General features: G+C 41.4%; 1 protein-coding gene across 3 annotated transcripts in view; it reads right to left on the minus strand.

Moving 5' to 3' along the window:
- The window catches only part of GABRB3 (gamma-aminobutyric acid type A receptor subunit beta3), a 228,152-nt gene that overhangs the window by 12,448 nt on the left and 199,825 nt on the right, over positions 1-15,879 (minus strand). For all 3 annotated transcript variants that reach the window (XM_055278454.2, XM_055278455.2, XM_063640238.1), the window contains 2 exons: positions 10,284-10,436; positions 3,534-3,778 (listed from right to left, as the gene is read on the minus strand). In XM_055278454.2, coding sequence (XP_055134429.1) covers positions 3,534-3,778; positions 10,284-10,436 — 398 coding nt within the window. The remainder of the gene's footprint in view (positions 1-3,533; positions 3,779-10,283; positions 10,437-15,879) is intronic.

Consider the following 15,879-nt stretch of genomic DNA (forward strand, 5'->3'; position numbering starts at 1 on the left):
TTTCTACTTAAAAATTATCACTAAAGTCTTAGGTGTACTCAAGAACAATTTTTAATGTTTATCTTTATGAGCATCAAATATGCATTTAGAATTAGCATACATATAATCATATGTTGACTTCAAACCTTAAGTACCGATCTACAATACAGATTCTTAACCATGTAAATATATAAAGGCCTTACTAAGATTGCCGAGAAAACAGAGAAACAGATTTTTGAAAAACCAAACAATAAACATGGACTCATGAATCAATGAAAAATTTCTTTTGCATTTAATTTATAATATACTTTTTCTACATCCTGTTAATTTTCTCTATGGATGCTAGAGTTTTTTTGTCTTTTTGTTTTTATCTTAGATTTTAAGTCTCGTACCCAGAAAAGTATTTCTGTAGCACTACAATTTGACTGTTTTAAACAGTCACATTTAGAAGAAAAAAATTTATAATCTGTTTAAATTAAGAGGAAATTTAGAAAGACAGCATTGTATGTGTATGTGTGGATACGTGTGCCTCTGTGATGGAAACAGTAATGATGTGATGAATTCTAGTTTCCTTGGAAACAGCATGACCAAAGCGTATGGTGTGTTCCTAGTAGGATGTGGACCTATTTGGAAACATAACAGTATGATACTAAGTATATTTTCCACTAAGAAATTCCATAGTTTTGCCTGTGAAAAATCTGGTTTTATTCACAGATCCTCAGTTTTCTGACCAACTCTATTTATGCTGTGCTGAAAGGAAGGAGCCATTTACATTCACTTAATGTGCTTCCATGGGTTCATGAATGTTTGTTGGCCTCTGCCAGGCCTACGGGCACAGGCAGTCCTCCAAGGAGCTACTGTGTTCGCTGGGAGGTGTGGGCCCATAAAGGCATGGAGGACACAGAATAGAGCAAGAAAACCTCCACAGGCTTGAGAAGTAAGCATGTGATATGGTTTGGATCTGTGTCCCCGCCCAAATCTCATGTTGAACTGTAATCCCCAGTACTGGAGGTGGGGCCTGGTGGGAGGTGTATTAGGCCATTCTCTCATTGCTATAAAGAAATACCTGAGACTGGGCCGGGCACAACAGCTCACGCCTGTAATCCCAGCACTTTGGGAGGCCAAGGCAGGTGGATCATCTGAGGTCAGGAGTTTGACACCAGCCTGGCCAACATGGCAAGACCCTGTCTCTACTGAAAATATAAAAATTAGCTGGGCATGGTGGCAGGTGCCTGTGAGCCAAGATCGTGCCATCACACTTCAGCCTGGGCAACAGGAGCGAAACTCAATCTGAAAAGAAAGAAAGAAAGAAAGAAAAGAAAGAAAAGAAAGAAAAGAAAGAAAAGAAAGAAAGAAAGAAAGAAAGAAAGAAAGAAAGAAAGAAAGAAAGAAGAAAGAAAGAAAGAAAGAAAGAAAGGAAGGAAGAAAGAAAAAGAAAGAAAGAAAGAAAGAAAGAAAGAAAGAAAGAAAGAAAGAAAGAAAGAAAGAAAGAAAGACAGACCTGAGACTGGGTAATTTATAAAGAAAGAGGTTTAACTGGCTCACAGTTCTGCAAGCTGTACAGGAAGCATGGTGCTGGCACCTCTTGGCTTCTGGGGAAGCCCCAGGAAACTTATAATCATGGCAGAAGGTAAAGGGGGAGCAGGCACATATCATGAGGACAGCACCAAGCAGGGTGGTATTGTGGTATTAAACCATTCATGATAAACCACCCTCGTGATCCAATCATCTCCCACCAGGCCCCACCTCCAACACTGGGGATTACAATTTGACATAAGATTTGGGTGGGGACACAGATTCCTCATGAATTGTTTAGCACCATCCCTTTGGTGCTGTCTGTGATAGTCAGTGACTTCTCATGAGATGATTTGGCTTTTTTAAAGTATGTGGCATCTTCCCCTCCTCCTTGTTCCTACTTTTGCCATGTAACTTGCCTGCAGCTCCCGCTTTGACTTCCACCATGATTGTGAGCTTCCTGAAACCACCTCAGAAGCCAGGCAGTCATTATTGCCATGCTTCCTGTAAAACGTGCAGAACTGTGAACCAATTAAACCTCTTTTCTTTGTAAATTTCCCAGTCTCAGGTATTCCTTTATAGCAACAGAAGAATGTCCTAACAGTAAGTTTAACAAGAAGAATTAAAAAAAAATGTGGGAAGAAACCCAACATGTAAACAGGTAGAAATATATCCTTGAGGATTTGAAGGGATAGAAGAGGTGGAAGGATAAATTTTAAAAATTATATTGGAACTATAATGTGCTTTCATTCAAATGTTGTTTATAATCACAATAACATATTGCTTTTATATAAGCCGAAATGACATCTAAAGATAAAGTGGATTTGTGGTTGGAAGGATGTAACAGCATTGCTGAGTTGGGCTGGGCTGGAGGAGGGTGTGCAAGGGCTTTAGAAAGTTCATGGACTTCATAAAACAAAGTGTCTAGGTCTGCCAAACCCTGGCTTTTTGCAGAACACAACTGGGAGGGGCCAGGGCCACGGCAGATCTATGAGAGCTTCCAGAGAGAGCACTGCTCCTGCCTTGTGCATTCCTTTTGGACTTTGCTTTTTTCTCTGGAAGCCTGTGGCCACTGGGCAGGTGGACAAGAGATAGTGTGCCTGCTCCAGTGCAAAGAATGGCAGCATGCTGGATCATCAAATTGATAATTTTACAACTAAAGGAATACTGAAACATTTTAGAAAAATGCTTCCGTAGAACAAATAACACACTCTCCACCCCAGCGTTTCATTCTTTCCAGACCCACAGGTTTTGTTCTCTTTGTAGGAAACTATAGATGATTTTGGCTTCTCCAGCATCAACACTAATGTTGGTTTTATAGGACCCTGTGACGTGCACGAGGAAACATTTCAGATTATGATCATCAAGGCTGCCCAAGTCCTACACAAAGTTGATGCAAGTATACTTAAAAACAATTAGGTCCTGTTACTCACTTCTGTAAGTGCAGAATTCAGAAACGGCAAGGGAGTCTTTCATTGCCAGCTCCATGTTGACCCCCTCCCTTGTGTTCAACACCAGGCCAGAGATTAACCAGCCCCAGTCCAAATGCCCTTACCCAAATTCAATCCACTTCTCAATAGGCTGCACATCCAGATAGTCACTGTTTTAAGGGGCTTACTGGTGAGAGGAAGAAAGCCTAGGTCTGTGCCCTGAGGGTAGACTGGAATAATGAAAGCGACTGTTGGGGAATGCTTTCCCTGGGCAAAAAGCAACCAGGCCAGGGTCAATGTGCACAGAAATATCAAAAGTCAATTTTGTTGGCCAGTCCAATGGTCCTTTTTGTGTAAGCCTACATCCACTGGTTTCAGTGAACTCTGGCCAGTCCTAGCTAGATGGCCAGGACTCCACTGGACTAGTTTGAGCAACCCCTGAATAAAAAACACCTGGGTGCCACATCATAAGGACTGTATCACATGTACAAGAAGGGTGTGTGGCTTGACATACACTACTGGGGAAAAAACAAAGAAAGATCATGCGAGTAAATGCAGTAGCTGCTGAGCTGCAGGGGCCAGGTGGGGTCAAGGCGGTGGAGAGCCTACCCGGTTGCTTTCGCTCTTTGAACGGTCATTCTTTGCCTTGGCTGTCTTTTCTGCAAGCTTCTTCTGCCTTTGAGGCCCTCTTCCAAAGAAAATGTAGTTGACAAAGGCATACTCCAGAAGGGCCAGGAACACAAAGACGAAGCAGCCCATAAGGTACATGTCAATGGCTTTGACGTAGGGGATTTTGGGCAAGGTCTCCCGAAGGTGGGTGTTGATGGTTGTCATTGTCAGCACAGTTGTGATCCCTAGAAAAGAAACAAAGTGGTGAGAGGCTGAAGCTTTGCCACACTGGTCTTCACTTTCCACTTTCCTTTTATGTTTTCTCAAACAGCTTTAAGTAGTCGGAGATAATGGGTTGAATACTGCGGGGTGACTGGAATGCAACAGAGCATACATCTTGTCATTTGGACCGCGCATCACCACTCAGAACAGCAAACTGACATCTGTACTCTGGGGAAGTGAAACCGTGCAGGGCATCTCCCTCCCCCACCCACCCCCCTGCCCACTACACCTTGCTATCACACAGGATGGAATTTTGAGAGTAGAAGAAGAGATATGTAGAGCAGGAAAAAAGAATGTGGTTTTTATGAATGCTGGAAAAAATAAAAATAAGCCCAGAATTTAGCACAAACCACAAAGTGTCTAGATGAGAAACCTCCAGGAAAAAGAATGAATTTGAGGTGTCTGTGGCTGCAGAGGCAAGGCTATGAGCGAGAGCTCAGTGAGGCAGCCTGTGAGAAGAAAATAATTCCTACTACAATGCTTATTGGAAGCAAGAGGAATGAGGCAATGATTTTTAAAATTACTAGCCATGAGATCCAGTCCTGAGCTCAAAGAGAAAGAAATAGCTGAGTGAAGCTTCTGAGGGAAGATTATCTCACAGAGCGACTTCCTTCCTCAACTAAGAAAGAATCTCTACATAAGCTGCTTAGGAAATGTTTGCGCAAGTTAAGGGTTAATGATTTCATTCATCTTAAAAAATCCCACCATACCCTGGGGCAACTCATCAGATCCTTTTTTTAAATGTCGTTATGTTGAATTCTTTACATAGTATTGTATGGATGATCTCATTGTTTCCCAAATAGAGCTCAATTTAGTCTAAAACCATGTAAGGACCATGTATTGCAATTCTCCCTCCCATAGCAATAGACACAAGATTCTGCACTGAATCATCTGAGGCCATAGACACCAGGAGGCAAGTCAGTGACATGCCCAAAGCTTGATGAGTTAAGTTAAGCTGAGCTTACAGGAAAGGCACGGATCACTCCCTTGTGGTAGGGTGGGATGGTAGTACTGCAGCTGACACGCTTACGCTGTCTTGGGGATTGTATTTTTGAAATATTAATACATCTCAAGGAAGCAAGACAGCTTTGAGGGCTGAGCTCTTTTCTACCTATGCCACTGATACCACTGAATGTGAAGATGTGGGTGTCAGGACCCAATAAAGAGAATAGGTTCCTCTGCATTGCTTTGTCAGGCTTCCCTCAAAAAGGAGACTTTCAAAGGAGAGAGCCTAACCATAATCCTTCATCCTCAGTAACCCAAAACCCACATGACATCACTGAGGCCAAGAGGTAGTGCCAGCCCTACAGTTCAGCACTGTCCGGATATGTACTCTGGGACGGAGCCCAGGCCATTCTGCACGTGGTCCCAGCCCAGCCCTCCAGGGCAGAGTTAAATTTACTAAGCATTCCAATTTCATCCCCTCTGATTTCCCATCCTATCCTGGGAGGCAGCATCCTCATCCTCTGTGTCCTATGGGGAGGACCTCGAGACTGCAGAGCTCAGCTGGCCTGGGAATCAGCTGGAGAGCAGGCTAGACAGCCCAGTCATCCATCTCCAACACAAGCGCTCCCTCCACTGAGCTCTGAACTGCTACTAAAAGCTAAGAAGAGAATTGAAGACTTGAGAAACTCTTTTTATGTAGAACTGCAAACCATGGTTGCTGACGGAATGTATGGAAATCCAAGATGTCAGAATATTTTAAGATTCTCTTTTAACATCACATTCATGTGCACCTGGGGACTTTTAAATTTGAAAATGGCAATGAGATAATTACTGTTTACAAATAAATGTGAAAATACCACGCAAATGCTACAAAATTAGGCATTCTCACCATTATTCAAAAAGTTTGTAATGTTGTTGCCACTACCGTTTTTCCCCCTTCAACGTGGATTTGGGAAGACCGAGCGCTTTGCTTTAGTCACAGCTTTGCCTCTCCTGCTGGCTATTTTGAATGGACATGTATCACACAGGCCTCAGCAGATGTCCCAGACAATGGGATGAAGGCACACAGGAATAGGTATAGCCAGCACATCTCACAGGCACTCAGCCTGGTAAATGAACCCCAGAGGGACCTGGGCTAGGACCCTGGATCCAGGCCAATTGGCACAGGCTCAGGAATCCCTAACAATAAGATTTCACAGTGAGTGCTTCAGGTCTTTCTAGTTTGGACCCACATGCCACATGAGTTCTTAGCTTAAGAGGCCAATGCATTTACTAACTCCTTCTATTGCTTTACCTGCTATGTGGGATACTGTGGATGGTGGTGTATTGTGGTGGTCCACAGCCTGTAAAGGGGAGCCACACGGCCCAGACCCAAAGCCCAGCTCTGCCTCTATGGGTCTGTAGCCATCATTTCGAGCTGTTGGAAATCTACTGGCAATGTCTGAAAAGTTCTGATGTGCCAATAAATAGTAACTGGCACTGTTAACACTAACAACAAATAATCATATGACTATCATCATTACAGAAAAATCATTCTTCGGTAGCCTCTAGGTTTCCTGGCCTCGCCTTGACCTTCTGCTCTCTAAACGGAAATCATCCAACTGCAGTACAGGAAATGGCCGGGTGGTGGCTTTCGTGTTTTTTTGTACGTTCACCAGGCTTGTAAGTCTTTCTGTAAATTGCTAGCCTCAACTTGTCATTTAGATTATGTATGAAATATTGTATTTGAAAGCTGCATTTATAAAAATGAATATGAAGTAAAAATATAATTTCTTTGCATTAGTCAAAATATTTTGTTTCTCCTCCTCATGATAAAAATAATCTGGCCTAAATTTTATCAGTATACATTTTTACCTTTAGAAGTATCAGTACTTTTGCAGATTGAGCATCTCTAACCTAAAAATCCAAAAATGTTTCAAAATCTGGAATGTTTTGAGTGCCTGCATGGTGCTCAAAGGAAATGCTAATTGGAGCATTTCAGATTTTGGATTTTTGGATTAGGGATGCTCAAACTGTAAGTATAATGCAGATACTCCAAAATTAGAAAAAAAATCTGATTTTCAAAACACTTCTGGTCCCAGGCATTTTGGATAAGGGACACCCAACCTGTATTCACTGAGGGTTTTGAGAGAGGCCATCTAATTACAACTTCCCACCTTAAAGTCTGGTGGTCGTTAATGCTAACAGTTCAATGTATCTGATGGTCAGACCCTGGGCAGCAGAAGCATATCATGCTGAAGCCCACAGAGCAGCTGAGGAGCACGGCTGTCTGAAGAGCCAGCAGAACAGGCCCTGAGTCCCTCCTGCGTTGAGTCCCGGTCCAACAGTGCCCAGAGCCCAAGGGTGAGCCCTCAACTGAGGCCTCTGCCGAGCCCCATCCCTCCTGCCTGTGCAGAGGCAGCACCTTTATCATGCATTTAGAAGCAATGTGTATTGACAACAGTGCAGCCCTTTAGGATGAATGCAAAAAGCACTGTGAGCATTTCAAAGCTGTGCTACAAGACTAAGTGCTTGGGAAGCGGTGGCAGGAAGGGGGATTTCTCCAACGAAAGCCCACCAAACTATAGCTGTATCCTATGGAGCTCAGTAGCATCTTAACGGTTATGAGGGATTCCTCAATAATAAAAGTTAATAATAATGTTTGGTTAGCTTTTTTCTTTTCTTAAAAAAATTCATGGCTTATACAACATAGTAGACCAAATAACTCTTTACTGTAGTTTTACTGACACTTTAGGAATTACATGTAGTAGTTAAGGGAGAAGGTCTGGAAGTTAGACTAACTGGATTGAAATCTTTCTTCTGAAACTTGGTAATTATATGACTTCGTACCAGTTACTTAGCTTCTCTGTATTTCATTTTTGTGCTCTGTAAAACTGGAGCAATAATACTTCGTACTGTGTTGTGAATCTTCTCCAGAACAGATAACTACATGAATGGCCGTAGGAGAGAATGTGGCACCTAACTATGTGATAATTTTCAGCCTTTATTAATCCTGGCTCTTATATTGATGATGATGCTGCTGCTGCTGCTGATGATGATGATGATGATGATGCTACTCAGTTGATGATGATGATGATGATGATGTTACTCAGTGCTCCTGACACTGTGTCATACTTTTTCTGAATTCACCAACTGACATTTCCCAGTGACTATAGATCTAGACTCAGTCTTGTATTGGCAGGAGGGACAGAGGGAATGCATGTGCAGGTGTCATACTCTGAGAGCTGGATCTGTTGGGTTCTTGTCTTGCCAGACCCACAGCCCTAAGATCACAGCTGCCCTCTTGACCTCGGGGTCACCCTAACTCTAGTGAATATCCCCTTCACTCTGGCTCTCATGCCTGCCTCCCAGAGCACAAGCGTCAATCCTCCAATGTCGAAGCCTCAGCAACCCTAGCCAGCCCATGCCTTCATCCCAGCAAAGCCACAGAGGTATGGTTTGTTTATATTGATAATGCTGTGTCTTGAAGAAAAAGTAGAATCTACTTTCAAATACTTAATGAAATTGGGTTGAATGTAACTCACTTCCGGGGTATTAACGGTTTAATACTGTAGAAGGCAATACTTTACAATTAGGGAGGGACAGAATCTGTAATGGCTGGGAAATTCGGATATGCACATTTTCAGTACACCCCACCCCTTGTAATGTCAGATAATCATGGTTCCTTGGTTCTCATATTTCACTAATTATCGCAGTGACTGGCAAATTCTCTGTAGCAGATGCTTCAGGTTGGTCTCCACTTTCATAGGCCTCTTCTAGGCTTGGGGAGGGGTCCCAGCAACTTTGTATTTGTATATTTCATATTATTTTTCTTAAAAGGGGTGCTTGAAATCGTATAAGCTAACAGCTCTGCATAATTTAGATCTGCCCCTACAAATATTTCTGAATTTTCCAAGTGAAAAGAGAAAAGAGTTTAACAAAGCGTAATCTAGTAATATATATGTGTGTGTGTATATATATATATATATATATATATATATATATTAAAGTAAAAGCTACATAAAGACTGACATTACAGGGGAAGATCTGCAGGCTGTAGAAAAGTCCTGGAGTTTTTTTTTTTCTTTTTTCTTTTTTTTTTTAGAGAACTGTGCTTATGATACCTATTAGAAATACATAACAATTAAAACAGCACTTTCAGTTTTTTGCAGCTTTACTCTTCATAGAGTGGTTTTTTTATTCACTTAACACCCTTAGGAATAGCTACCTGATTTTCTCAAGTCATAGTTATGTGTTATTTCCTGGGAAATAAATCTAATCTTCATTACGACTATGCAAGTCACACGTTTGTCATCCATATACACACATGTACTTACATTTTATTAGAAAAGAAAACATGTTATTCAATTTAAAGTCCGGGGAAAAGTTGGCAAACAGAAAAAGGGCTGGGTGTGGTGGCTCACGCCTATACTCCTAGCACTCAGGGAGGCTGAGGTGGGCAGATCACCTGAGGCCAAGAGTTCAAGACCAGTCTGGGAAACATGGCGAAACCCCATCTCTACAAAAAATTAAAAAATTAGCCAAGTGTGGTGGTGTGTGCCTGTTGTCCCCACTATCCAGGAGGTAGAGTTGAGAGGATCACTTGAGTTCAGGAGGTTAAGCCTGCAGTGAGCCGTAATCGTAATTGTGCCACTGCACTCCAGCTTGGCTGACAGAGTGACACTCTGTCTCAAAAAAAAGAAAAGAACAGGAAAGGGATAACTGGAACCCTGAATTATTATGTTTTTTTGTAAGGTACTTTGCCAGATAATGTGTTGATAATTCTTTTCCATCAATTTTTATAAGTACCATTAATACTTTCACTTTCAGGAGATAAATTCAACCCTACCCAAAGGGATGGATTGCAGATTGCCCATCAGCTCTGTACTTACGTAAATGTATTTAAATGATTATTTTGTCTACACAGTTTCATATTAATCAGCTGAGGAGAGAATAATGTTTCTGAAACTATAAGCCTTCCCTTAATAATCAAAATGCTAAAAATAATATTAGAACCTATAATACATACTGTACATCAGCTAATAATCCAGTTGCCAAATAACCAATGGTCAGAAAAGATCACTAGAGCCTTTGGGAATCATTCAGAATTGAATTCCATATTTTAATGCTCATTAAATTGTGTAATTCCAATTCTATGCTGTAATATTTGACTATTTTTCTGACTTAAAAAAGAAGAATGCACAATTAATCAAGTCTTCTTTCTGGGCCATGGAATAATTTTGAACAGGAGATGTTAATCCTTGCTTTAAAATTAGTGTCAAAAATAGTTTTATCATGCAAATATTCTGCAAGCATATTTTCCCTTTCATGGGCATGAAAATTCATATTTGAGCCTTATAATTAAATTAACACATCAAGGGAATCGTGCGTGAAATTAGTGTTTCAAGATAAAAAGTGACTATACAGGCAATGCTTGTGTCACGATGTCAAAAAATGGTAGTTGAACTACAGCCTTTGAACTCTCTTAATACTGTAATGATACGGTGACTTTACATTTAAATATTACTTAAAAAGAGCACATACCGAGGGCAACTCTAGCAGCAGATGCATCATAATTGATCCAGAAGGACACCCATGACAGAATCGTTATCAGTATAGAGGGCATGTAAGTCTGAAGAATGAAGTATCCAATGTTCCTCTTCAACCGAAAGCTCAGTGACAGTCGAGGATAGGCACCTATGGGAAACAGACAAGACACTGGAGAAACGACACAGCAGACTAAAGAGTTTGCTTTGACTTCCATAGGTCAACAACATGCAATGGAAAAGTCCGTGAATGAAGGGGTGGTCCACCAAGCAGTTTGCTTCTGTCTGCTAGCGCTATTTATAGAAGGATTAGGAGGGGGATGATTTTCGCTCTATTTATAAGATAGTGATAAGGATGCTCCTCTAAGGCTAAATGCTCAGTTGAGAACTTGGAAAAACTTAGAAGTTTTTAGCTTAGAATCCAGAATAATGCCAAATACCTTGTTTATTCTTTAATGAATGACTATCCCCTTCTTCCTTGTAAACAGGGGAGATGTGGCTCAAGGCTTTACTGGGCAGGAAATGCTTTTACCAGTTGTCCTTTCAGCCCACCTGGAGTTCAGCCCTGAACACAGACGTTGGAGGCTTTGCCCCTAGAGTGACTGGGCTAGCTCGGGGGCACACTGAGAACGAGAGAGGCAGAGAAGCAAGTCCAGTCCCGGAGAAAGCAGTGGTGCACACTGAGGGCTTCTGCTTCGGCCACAGAAGAGGCATTATTGAGAGCCTCGAAGGAGCACCTGTCTGCTTTCTTGCCCACGAGTCCCAGTGTTAATTCTCGGATGTGACATTCCACTCAACACACTTTGGAATCCTACCACCACCACGACAGAGTGAGAAAATATGCCATTTATCACGCCACATTCAGTGCTATATTTGCCTTTTCTGTCTTATTTTGTTTTCCTTTTTTTTTTTTTTTTTTGAGATGGAGTCTTGCTCTGTCGCCCAGGCTGGAGTACAGTGGCATGATCTTGGCTCACTGCAACCTCCACCTCCCTGGTTCAGGCGATTCTCTTGCCTCAGCCTCCTGAGTAGCCGGGACTACAGGTGCCTGCCACCATGCCCAGCTAGTTTTTTTTTTTTTGGTATTTTTTGTATTTTTAGTAGAGACAGGGTTTCACCATATTGGCCAGACTGGTCTTGAACTCCTGACCTTGTGATCCGCCCACCTCGGCCTCCCAAAGTGCTGGGATTACAGGTGTGAGCCACTGCCCCCGGCCTATTTTTTCTTAGAGCAAGGCAAGTGTGGCCTTTGTTTCACCCTGTTTGTTTCAATAGGCCACTTTCTCAGTTCTAATCCTCCCACTCCTTGTTTTCTGGATTCTGATGGAGCTGCCTGAGGGCCAGCCAGTGAGAACTCAATGACCCTCTCTAATCAGCTCCTCTGATTGCTCCCCCACACTGGCAGGTGCCTTCTTTCTGAAGCTGCCCACACCCTAAACTCCAAGAGGCCTCACCTTTCCTCATCTCCTCCTACTCCAAGCCTGGCAGGCTCCTATTCTCCTCCTGCCCCTAAATATATGCATTCTTCAGGCTTTATTCCATGTCCCTTTCTGTGTCTGTCCCTAGATTCTTCTCTTTGGCAGTCTGATTCACTCGTATGACTACTACCATTATGCAGGAGATGAACGATTTTATCTCCAGGCCTCCTACCTTAGCATCAACCACATTTGCAGCCAGGATTATATAAAAGAGAAAAGAAATCACCAAACAAACCCAGCACTTCAAGGCTGACAGTCTCAGAAATTTCCTCCAGTCTTTGTGTGTGTCTGTGTAGAATTTCTCTTACACAGTTCTGATCAAATGCATATATCACATGTCATCATAGCATAATAATTTTTAGAGTTGCTACAAATTATTTGTAAACACAATTTTCGATTCTTCCTAGTGATCCATCAAATATCGACACAAGGACTCTATAAATACAAATCCCTGAATGCTGTAGATTTAGGTGTTTTCAATTTTTATACAACTATAAATAGTACTCTTAAGGATATATTTGTGCAGAGCCGTTTTTCCATATTTAGACTTATTTCTTGAGGATGAATATGCCAAAGGCGGGATTGCTAGGCCAAGGGTTAAAGCTTTTGATAAATATTGTCAAATTACTTTGCAAATGTATCAAACCAATGTATGCCGCTGCCACTATCAGCAGATTAATAGAAGTGCCTAGCGTACCTTGCAAATATGACAATATTATACATTATCTCTTATAATAGTTTTTGCTAAATCCCTCAGGAAAACCTTGTCCTTTCAATTACTTTTTTAAAAATTGAATACTTCCTAAATGTTTGTTTGTTCTCTGTATTTAATCTTATAAGTTATCTGATTACTCATTTATTTTTCTCATTTCTCTTTCCTCTGATGGTTTTTACCTTTTCATTGGAACACTTTATATGCTAATCCTTGCTTGTATTCTCTGCAAGCATTTTCCCAGTTGTCTGTTGTAAACCTTGTAATGGCTTTCAGTGGAGGACATATAGATCCCTAACTTTTTGTATGCAATTACATCTATCCACTTCACTTTTTCCCTTGTGATTGTTAAAACTTGTATTTAGCGTTAGGTAGGTTCACAGTACAGATCTACCTGCAAACCTATTTTGAGAGTTGGCAGTTATTTCAGTGTTTGACATGAGGTGAAAACATACATGGATTTTGGTTCCACAAACAGCAAAACGGTTTCTCCAACACCATCAGTAGAATGAGGCTTCCCTTCATATACATTTCATACAGTTCTGTTGTTTTTAGACTCCATTTCTTGTAAATGTGGATCATGGGACTGATGCACATGCATGGGGGCCAGATCCTCCTCGAGGGCCTCACCCTCCCGGCTCTGGGCCTTTCGCGACTTGGGCACATTTGGGAAACACGGAAATGATGCTCACTGTCATGCCACACTCAAAATCTTCTACGGTTCATTGCTTCCCACAAACATCAAAACACGCATCCAAGAATTTCAGTTTCTCCATCTTTTCCCAAATTAACTTCAGTTTTATTTTCCACCATGTTTCTGCATTAAGCATAACATTTTTTAGTCAAAGAGGTTCTCACTGCCTCAAAATACTCTTCTCTATTTCCTGCCTCTGCTGACTCACATCCCAGTTTTGAAGATGTGTCTTTCCTTATCCATACCTCGAGGTCTTAGTCAAAGCCCCATCTTCCATGAATCCTTTCTTTCTCCTCCTTCCAAATGTAAGTAATCACCCTCTTGAATTTTTTCCTCATTATTCATATTATTATAATTATAAACATTTACCAAGGTAAGATCTTCCTTAATAAGCTGTACAGTCTCCAGGGCAGAATTTGTCAGGTAATTTTTTTTATATGCTACAATGCCTAGGTAAATGTCAAAACCATCATAGGTTATGAATAAATACTTCTGAATGCTGAATGAATGAAAATAGGAGTATTTAGTTTCTTTATGTGACTCTTCAGTTGAGCTTAATACACAAAATGCTCAACATCTTTATTGAATTGTAGCTTGAAATCCCATGGCAACTTCAATATCTTTACTGAAGTAACTTCAATATTGGCTCTTGATTTGTAATTTCACGGCAACCTCAGACCTTTCTTAGCACTTATTTGCTTCTCTTTGCTTCAGGTAAATCTTACTATAATCCACCATGCATAGAACAGTCTCTGCATCAGTCAGGACATGTTGGCTTATGCTACAGTAACAAATAGCCCCCAAATCTCAGTAGTGTGTAACAAAAATTTTTCATATAAAAAATATGTCCACTTAGCTCCCTCTGTCTGCAACACTGTTGGCCTCTGTGGTAGAAGAGCTATACATACTTCCCATCACATTTCTGTGGCCACAGCAAGTCTCATTGCCAACTTATTGTCAGGAGAACAGGAACGTTTAATCCTCTCCCAGAGAAGAGCAGCAAATATTTTTGAATGATAATGCAATTTACTATATCCTCCAACTTTCCATTTGCCAAGTCAACTTTCTTAAACATTATCCAAAGTACATCTTCAGGGAAACTGTGGGCAGTAGAAACCAATATTGACACCCATGCAATGCCATGACTGTACAGTCAAACAAACACTTGGAAGATCATTAGGGACCTTGAAGAAGACAATACAAAACCGATTTCAAAAACACATTAATCTCTGGAAATTCGCCAAGATACTCATTGATACAGAATTTGGAAGTAAGAAAATATACCATTTTCTTTTGTATTTGTTTAACAAATACATTCTATTTGTTAAAATTAGAATACCTTTGGGAGGCCAAGGCAGGTGGATCACGAGGTCAAGAGATCGAGACCATCCTGGCCAACATGGTGAAACCCTGTCTCTACTGAAAATACAAAAATTAGCCGGGCGTGGTGGCATATGCCTGTAATCCCAGCACTCAGGAGGTTGAGGCAGGAGATCGCTCGAACCTGGGAGGCGGAGATTGCAGTGAGCCAAAATTGAGCTACTGCACTCTAGCCTGGCGACAGGGCGAGACTCCATCTCAAAAAAAAAAAAAAAAAAAAAAAAGGAAAATGCCATTTCCAATCAGCAAAATGTTTAGGTATTCGGTGTATGCCCCACACATCCTAGTCTCTGAGGTGGAAACAGTAAGTGGGGCAAACAACGAAGGTGAATAAAAACACAGTTTACCTTCCCAACTGTTTATAGCTCCCGACCCATGTCAGACAGATTCATTCAGAACTAGCCTCCATAAAGCTGTGGCATGCACTATCCTGGAGGTATAAAAATATGCTAGCGCACATGGCTAAGTGATTTAGGAGAGGCTTCATGGTGTATGCACCTCTGGTGTATGAGACACTCATGGTTGAATAGGATTCCTTCACACAGGGACAAAGGAGAGCTTTCAAGGTAATGGACCCAGTAGAGCCATTCAAGATGCCATGAGACAGAGACCTCAGAATGTTAGTCAACCCAAGAATTATCTGACGTAGTAGATCTATTCTGCTAGGCAAAGGCTTTTCCCATTTGATGTGCATCTTAAAGAGTACATAAAAGTATTTTTGTAGCTCCGGGAGACAAGGTCCTTATATTGGCAAGATGGAATGCCATGAAATATGCGGCATCTATGTGGAAAACTCCCAAGTGATCACAGCTAGGGGCTAATAATTTAAAGTTGAGAAGTAATGAGTCAGCTGCACTAAGACATTCCCTTTAAAATGAAACAGAAGCTTGAATTTACAACTGAAATGCGCTGAAGCCCTGATGTCTGTGTGCCAATGCAGATGTGGTCAGGTCCCCAGGCAGATGCTCAGCCAACAGATAGAGGCACAGTCCCTGGGCACAAGTGCATTGTTCCAAGGCAGGGATTCCTTGGCAAAACTACCTAGTGAAGATGCTGATCCCAGCCCTTTCTCCCCAGATGCAGTTACCATTATGCCAAAAACACAGCTCTGGATCTCTAATCCAGCCTGAATTTATATCATTCTCTAGGCATTAATATTTTTGAAGAACTCATTAAAAATGTGAACACAGAAGGTCATGCCAGCTTTGTAGAGTGCTAAGAGCCACTCAAATGCATCTGTGAACTAATCAGCTGGTATTTTAGCAACCACAGCAGAGCTCACTTATCACGCGTTCCTCTTCCCATCAAGCTGCCATGGTGGGGCACTCCC

This window comes from Symphalangus syndactylus, chromosome 5, assembly GCF_028878055.3.
Source record: "Symphalangus syndactylus isolate Jambi chromosome 5, NHGRI_mSymSyn1-v2.1_pri, whole genome shotgun sequence".
NCBI classification, from domain to species: Eukaryota; Metazoa; Chordata; class Mammalia; order Primates; family Hylobatidae; genus Symphalangus; species Symphalangus syndactylus.